Source organism: Salmo salar, chromosome ssa12 (assembly GCF_905237065.1).
Source record: "Salmo salar chromosome ssa12, Ssal_v3.1, whole genome shotgun sequence".
Classification (NCBI taxonomy): Eukaryota; Metazoa; Chordata; class Actinopteri; order Salmoniformes; family Salmonidae; genus Salmo; species Salmo salar.
Genome location: NC_059453.1, coordinates 58,536,408 through 58,544,447, shown reverse-complemented (window position 1 = coordinate 58,544,447; position 8,040 = coordinate 58,536,408). Strand labels below are relative to the sequence as shown.

Sequence of the window (8,040 nt, the reverse complement as noted above, 5' to 3'; positions counted from 1 at the left end):
GTGTAAGGGAGTTTCCACACTGGCTTGAGGGGGCTAAGCACCCTTTCCTCATCTGGACTGACCACCGTAATCTCGAGTACATCCGGGCAGATAGGAGACTGAATCCGCGTCAGGCCAGGTGGGCCATGTTCTTTACCCGATTTCGTTTCACAATCTCCTATCGGCCAGGCTCTTTAAACACGAAGGCCGTCATGCTTGGTAGCACCGGTGGTATGGGAGGTGGATGCGGAGATCGAGCGGGCGTTACGGTTGGAACCTGCACCATCTCAGTGTCCAGCAGGTGCTCAGTATGTGCCGCTTGGTGTCCGTGATCGATTGATTCGATGGGCCCATAATCTCCCCTCTTCGGGTCACCCTGGGATCGAGAGGACAGTGCGGAGTCTTAAGGGAAAGTACTGGTGGCCCACATTGGCTAAGGACGTGAGGTTTTATGTCTCCTCCTGCTCGGTGTGCGCTCAGAACATGGCTCCTTGACACCTGCCTAGAGGGAAATTACAGCCCCTCCCCATTCCACAGCGGCAGTGGTCGCACTTGTCTGTGGACTTTCCCACCGACCTTCCCACATCTCAGGGGAAGACCACAATCCTGGTCGTTGTGGATCGTTCTTGAAGTCCTGCCTTCTCATCCCATTGCCCGGTCTCCCTATGGCTCTGCAGACTGTGAAGGCCCTGTTTAACCATGTCTTCCGGCACTACGGGGTGCCCGAGGACATCGTTTCTGATCGGGGTCCCCAGTTCACGTCCAGAGTTTTGAGGGCGTTCATGGAACGGTTGGGGGTCTCGGTCAGCCTGACCTCGGGTTTCCACCCCAAGAATAATGGGCAGGTGGAGAGAGTGAACTAAGAGGTGGGTAGGTTTCTACGAACGTATTGCTGGGACCGGCCCAGGGAACCGGCGAGGTACGTCCCATGGGCAGAGGTAGCCCAAAACTCCCTCCGTCACTCATCGACTAACATGTCACCGTTCCAGTGCGTGTTGGGCTACCAGCCGGTCCTGGCTCCATGGCACCAGAGCCAGACCGAGGCTCCTGCGGTGGAGGAGTTGGTACAGCACTCGAAGGATACTTGGAGAGCCGTCCAGGACGCATTAACAAAGGCGAGTGGACTGCAGAAGAAGAACTTTCATCTTACTACCGTATTAACCCCTCGTTTCATGTGTCTCTCCTCAGGCCGGTGATGGCTGGTCCCCTGCAGGAAGGTGAGGTGCCGGAGGTCCCTCTACCCCCTCTGAACATTGGGGGGGTCCCCGGCGTATAGTATACGCGCCATTCTGGACTCCAGACGTCGGGTAGGGGGCATACAGTACCTCGTAGACTGGGAGGGGTACGGTCCGGAGGAGAGGTGCTGGGTACCGGTGAAGGACATTTTGGACCCCTCACTTCTGAGGGACTTCCACCGCCTTCATAGGGATCGCCCTGCGCCTCGTCCTCCGGGTTGCCCTCGAGGCCGGTGGCGGCGCGCTGCGGGAGCCGCGCGTCGGGGGGGGGGGGTACTGTCACGAATCCCACCGAAGGTGGCTCCCCCTACCTGCTCGAGCGGCGCTCGGCGGTCGTCGGCGTCGGCTTACTAGCCACCGCTGATCCCTTTTTCCTTTTCTGTTTGTTTAGTCTTATTGGTTGCACCTGTTCCCTATTGTGTTTATAGATTTGTGTTTATTTAAGCCTGCTTAGCCCGCCCAGGTTTGTGCGGGATTGTTTTGGCGTTGACCATTTTGTGCCGGATAGAATAAAGGACGTTATACTGTACCTCTGCTCTCTGCGCCTGACTCCTTCCACCACTCCTAGTATCCCGTGACAACTAACCTAACTGACAGAGTTAAAAGAAAGAAGTCTGTACAGAATAAAAAGTTTTAGAAACCTTAGGGTGTTTTCTATCCATATCTAATAAGTATATGCATATTCTAGTTACTGGGTAGGAGTAGTAACCAGATTAAATCGGGTACGTTTTTTATCCGGCGGTGTAAATACTGCCCCCTAGCCCAAAGAGGTTAAACAGCCATCACTAACATTAAGTGGCTGCTGCCAACATACTGACTCAAATCTCTAGCCACTTTTATAATAAAAAATTGGATGTAATAAATGTATTACATCCAATAGTCACTTTAAACAATACCACTTCATATAATATTTACATACCCTACATTACTCATCTCATATGTATATACTGAACTCTATACCATCTAAGGCATCCTGCCTATGCCGTTCGGCCATCGCTCATACATATATTTATATGTACATATTCTTAGTCATTCCTTACACTTGTGTGTATTAGGTAGTTGTTGTGAAATTGTTAGATTACTTGTTAGATATTACTGCATGGTCGGAACTAGAAGCACAAGCATTTCGCTACACTCGCATTAACATCTGCTAACCATGTGTATGTGACCAATACAATTTGATTTGATTTGATTTATGTGCGTACAAAGAGCAAACAGCAAGCTGCACAAGAACCACTACTGCTATGGTCCATGTTAGAAAGTGTCTCAATGACTCATGTTTGAATCTCAATGTGATAAAAACTGTCTTCATGTTCTTCACAAAGAGGGTAACTAATGCTACTGAGCCAGATGTCTAAGTGTCATTATAGAACGAGTGGGTCTAATCCTGGATGCTGATTGGTTAAAACCGCATTCCAGCCTGCGTCTATTCCACAAGTTAGCACTGGCCAAATCTATGATGTTGAAATGCCTATTTACTCTGTTCCATCTGACTTCGCAATCCACTGTCTCATCAGCTCAGCCAGGCAATTTATATACTAGATCTACACTGGATCTAGATATTATCTCCCATTTCTTTTAGACTAGCATTTGGTTTTAAACAGCAGAGATGTGTAATAACCTCGCTGTCTGTCTGTTCGACATATGCAACATTGTTTCAGTATTGAAATTCAATCTTCAGCTGTCCTATGGTAATGAACGTGTCGGAAGTCGGGACGAGACAGACAGGCTGGCAGATTTTCTCAGCCAGTCGAGATCATGAATCAGCATCATTTTTGTGGATATATACAAAGAAACGTCAATAGAAAAACAAGAAATGCAGCTAGTTTGCTGTCATTCCATCTGCAGTTTGAAGTTAGCTGTGCAGTTGGCTATCTCTTCTGAACAGTGGCCTGACAAGAGAGCAAATGTTCTATCCCAGGGGAAATTGCACATCATTAGCTCATTATTATGGATGTATACAAAAAAAATCACTAGAAAACAGCTTAAACAAATGCACTGTTGTTTGACGTGACTGTGTTAGCCAAAGTTGGCTAGCTAGCAAGCGAGTTATAAGAACGTTGCCAGCCATCACGGCAGCGGAACATCTAGATCGAACGACTGGGTCGTGTCCATAGATTTAGAACAAAAATACTTAACAACTGGGTCGCGTCTCTGGCAACTGAATCGATAGAATGAACGACCAGCTGGCTTGGATAGCAACCCTAGATTTGTGTCAGGACCATATCTCGTGGAAGGTTGAAATAGTATGAAGAATTTCCAAAAAATTTGGTTTTTAATTAAAATAATTAAATCAGTATTTTAATATGTTGGTAACCCGTTGTATAAAAATGATAATGTCCTCGAAGACAGTGGTTAGAGGATATATTGGCACGGCCTAACAACACCCGTGCCAATATCCTCCAAACAACGGCTTCTCGGGCATTATCACTTAACCCTTGTGTAGTCTTAACATTCTGTATACTCCCCTTGTCCTAAGGGTAAAAAATGGCCCGCCTCCACTAAACCCCTAAACCCCTAGCAACTTAATTGAATTTTAAATACCAAATCTATTTTGCATGAAGAATCAACCTGTCATTCATCACAAACGTTGTGAATATCTGGTTTTCCCTCTTCATAATGCAGAAAGACTACATTTAATCAATGGACTCCATCCATTTTTATTACAACACACCTGTAATAATTGTTTTCTTTACTAAAGTAGAGGTTTATTATTATTATTATTATTCCTAAGTTTAATACATAGGTGTAAACATAATTATTTTAGCAAGGGATAGCACTTGTATAGCCTAAGAATGTAGCAGAAATGTGCAGAAGGTAGTTTTGAATGCATTTTATTGAAGGGAAACAATAACAGCCTTGAATGTTTTTGGAAACATAGTGATATATTCTTATATACTGTACAATGAGGAATTCAACTACAAAATACTAGTCTTCTCCCATTTTTTAATCAGTGCCCCCACCCACAAGGTGTATAAAAAAAAAACAATAAATAAGAATAAAATAATAGACACAAGACAAAAACATCAAGTACATAAATCAGTCAACTCTAGTTAGCACAGTATGCAAGTGTGTGTGCATGGACTTTGCAGATGTATTTCTCACATGTGCAGCACATAGTATTTGTTTTACAGTCCTTCTTTGGGGGGCAGAATTGGCATCTCCTCCTCTTTCCTGCCCCAGCTGCAGCCTCAGGTGGATCAGGACAAGATTCAGCCTCCTGAACAGCTTTCACAAGCGCTGCAGAGGCTGCTGTGCGGGAGAGGCGCTCCCTTCTTTGAATGTCTGGGGTTACAAGTGCCTTTCCCAGCTGCTCCAGGAACACCCTCCTCTTGTTCCACTTATCAGGAATCCAGGTAGGTTTGATCTTGTTCCATATCACAAAGGCAATGTATGAGGACACATCAATGATGTCCAGATGACCAGGGGCAAGCGGGCAGTCATCCCCCTGCAGCTGTAAGTTCCAATCACATTTGTATTTTTTTATTAGGCAAGTCAGTTAACCTCTATGGGCTAGGTGGGACGCTAGCGTGCCACCCGTGGTGCACTCCATCAACAGCAGGTGCATTTCAAGAGTGGCAAATTTGAATCCAAATAAATGTCAAAATTCAAATTTTTCAAACATACAACTATTTTACACCCTTTGAAAGATAAACATCTCCTTAATCTAACCACGTTTTACGATTTCAAAAAGGTTTTACGGCGAAAGCATAAATTTAGAGTATGTTAGGACAGTACATTTACAAGAGTTGTGTGTAATGTTTTGTCAATTCAAAGACAGGGTCACCAAAACCATAAAACCAGCTAAAATGATGCACTAACCTTATACAATCTCCATCAGATGACACTCCTAGGACATTATGTTAGACAATGCATGCATTTTTAGTTCTATCAAGTTCATATTTATATCCAAAAACAGCGTTTTACTATGGCATTGATGTTGAGGAAATCGTTTCCCTCCAATAACCGGCAGTCAAGTCAGCGTCACAAATTAAATAATTAAAATTAGAAAACATTGGTAAAATATTATATTGTCATTTAAAGAATTATAGATTTACATCTCTTGAACGCAATCAACTTGCCAGATTTAAAAATAACCTTACTGGGAAATCACACTTTGCAATAATCTGAGCACTGCGCCCAGAAAAATACGCGTTGCGATACAGACTAGACGTCATGTTGGGGAGATCTAAAATCGAAAATACTATGTAAATAATCCATTACCTTTGATTCTCTTCATCAGATGTCACTTCCAGGTATCACAGGTCCATAACGAATGTAGTTTTGTTCAAAAAAGCTCATCATTTATGTCCAAAAATCTCCGTCTTGTTAGCACATGATCTAAGCCAGCCGGACTTCTCGTCATGAACGAGGGGAAAAAATATATTTACGTTCGTTCAAACATGTCAAACGTTGTATAGCATAAATCATTAGGGCCTTTTTTAACCAGAACATGAATAATATTCAAGGTGGACGAATGCATACTCTTTTATAACGTATTGGAACGAGGGTACCCAACATGAACTAGCGCGCCAGGTGTCTAATGGGCCATCATCGTTCCATGGCTCTTGTTCGATCAGATCTCCCTCCAGAAGACTCAAAACACTTTGTAAAGGCTGGTGACATCTAGTGGAAGCAATAGGAAGTGCCAAAATATTCCTCAGCCCCTGTGTTTTTCAATGGGATAGGTTTAAAGGTAATACAACACATCAGGTATCCACTTCCTGTCAGAAAATGTCTCAGGGTTTTGCCTGCCAAATGAGTTCTGTTATACTCACAGACACCATTCAAACAGTTTTAGAAAAATTAGGGTGTTTTCTATCCATATGTAATAAGTATATGCATATTCTAGTTACTGGGTAGGAGTGGTAACCACATTAAATCGGGTATGTTTTTTTTATCCAGCCGTGTCAATACTGCCCCCTAGCCCTAACAGGTTAAGATCAAATTCTTATTTTCAATGATGGCCTAGGAACAGTGGGTTAACTGCCTTGCTCAGAACGACAGACTTTTAACATGTCAGCTCAGGGATTTGATCTTGCAACCTTTCAGTTATTAGTCCAACGCTCTAACCACTAGACTACTTGCCACCCCAAAGCGTCTGCCATACCGTGTCCAGGTTGTCCATGCCTCCTTTGTTGTGGTTGTAGTCCAGGATGATAGCTGGCTTCCTGTCCTCACGTTCACTGATCTCAGGCATTTTGTGCAGTGTGCTCAGGAAGACCACATTCTTGTTCCTCTTTGGGAGGTAAGAAACTAGAATGGTGGTGGGTGTGAAGGCAAACTTTGATGAGAAGGCCTCTCTCCCTGTTGTTGGGAGGAGTGCAGGGGGGAGCTCAGACTTGTTGTTTCTAACTGTGCCAACCATGGTGATCTTCCTCTTCAGGAGCTGCTGGCTGAGTTCATTGAGGTGAAGAAATTGTCATACGTGACATTGTGCCCCTTCAGTCCATCTGTCACATCAAGCACAACCCGCATCCCCTGGTTCTTCTCCGGGCATCCACTGGTCGGCTTCCCTGTGTAGACTTGCATCTTCCAAGCGTAGCTGGATTGTGCGTCACAGGGCACTCGTATCTTGATGCCATACTTTGCTGGCTTGCTGGGCATATAGTGCCGGAAAGGACAGCGACCTTTTGACAAAAGAGATTACTATCAGTAATTTGTATCAGTGTCACAGAAAACAATCACATAAATCAATGATATTACAGCAATACATAATATAATTAACAGTGAAAATCACTTACATTACAGATGTGAATTTTTTTTTTACCTCTGAAAGGAACCAGTTGCTCATCCATTGTTACTTCAGGCCCAGGGTTGCAGAGGTATGGCAGATGCTTGACCCACTTCTCCCAGACCTCTCTTATGGCCACCAGTTTGTCTCTCACACGTCTTGCAGGTCTTGCCTCACAGTTATCAAATCATAGCATTCATGAGAAAGTGTGAAAGCCTTTCAGTGGCATCGTGGCACGGAAAATTGCCATTCCTGTCTCTGCATCCCAGATACTACATGTACACACCTGCTAAGATTAGCAGCTCTATGTAGGCACGCAGGTCAATCTCATCCATCCTTTTCCAGTTGTCTCCATATTTACGGAAACCCTCCAAATTTGTCATCTCCAGGATGATTTTTTCGATGGCTGGTGTGATGAACATGTATAATGTTGAGGCGATGTCCTGGGCATGGTCAACTGCATGTCTTGTGGGCCCTGGGGTCATCCTTATGACATTTTGTGCTACCATCCTGCCCTAGTTGTCATGTGGTGACAAAGACCATGTTATTTTGCTGTTCTTTGACAAAAATGTCTCTCTTTCAGCTTGGGGGATTTCTTCTTCATCTGAAGATGATGCATCATACTCTGGGTTATATTCTTTCCCATCTTCTTCTTCAGATACTTCCTCTTCTAAATCATTGTTCTCTTGTTCCTCCTGGACATCTGAAAAAATAAGATCTACGACCTGTTGGGCACTGAAACGAGTACTCATGGCTTCAGCAAAGAGAGAACTGGGGGGATTGTCATTTGCAGCACCTTTATAGCCTCTGACTGCATTTCCCATTAGTAAACAATGCTTTCAAGAAAAGTTTATTTTATCTGAAATGTGGTTTATTTTGTCTGAAATTGTTTTGATTTTGTCTGTGAACTCGAGTCGTGTGTGGGGTTGTGTAGGGGAGATGCTGAACATGCGCAATAACGTTTTTGTTTTGTCTGAGTTCAATCAGTAGCACACACAATCTCAATTTCTCATTGTGTGTGTGTGTGTGTGTGTGTGTGTGTGTGTGTGTGTGTGTGTGTGTGTGTGTGTGTGTGTGTGTGTGTGTGTGTGT

General features: G+C 44.1%; 1 protein-coding gene across 1 annotated transcript; it reads right to left on the bottom strand.

Moving 5' to 3' along the window:
* Window positions 1–6,294: 6,294 nt before the first annotated feature.
* LOC123725653 (piggyBac transposable element-derived protein 4-like) lies at window positions 6,295–7,012 on the bottom strand. The gene is made up of 3 exons (XM_045692125.1): window positions 6,985–7,012; window positions 6,648–6,844; window positions 6,295–6,555 (listed from the first exon to the last, which is right to left on the bottom strand). Exons 1-3 carry the CDS (start codon window positions 7,010–7,012, stop codon window positions 6,295–6,297), a joined length of 486 nt encoding a protein of 161 aa, XP_045548081.1.
* Between the last annotated feature and the right edge of the window lie 1,028 nt (window positions 7,013–8,040).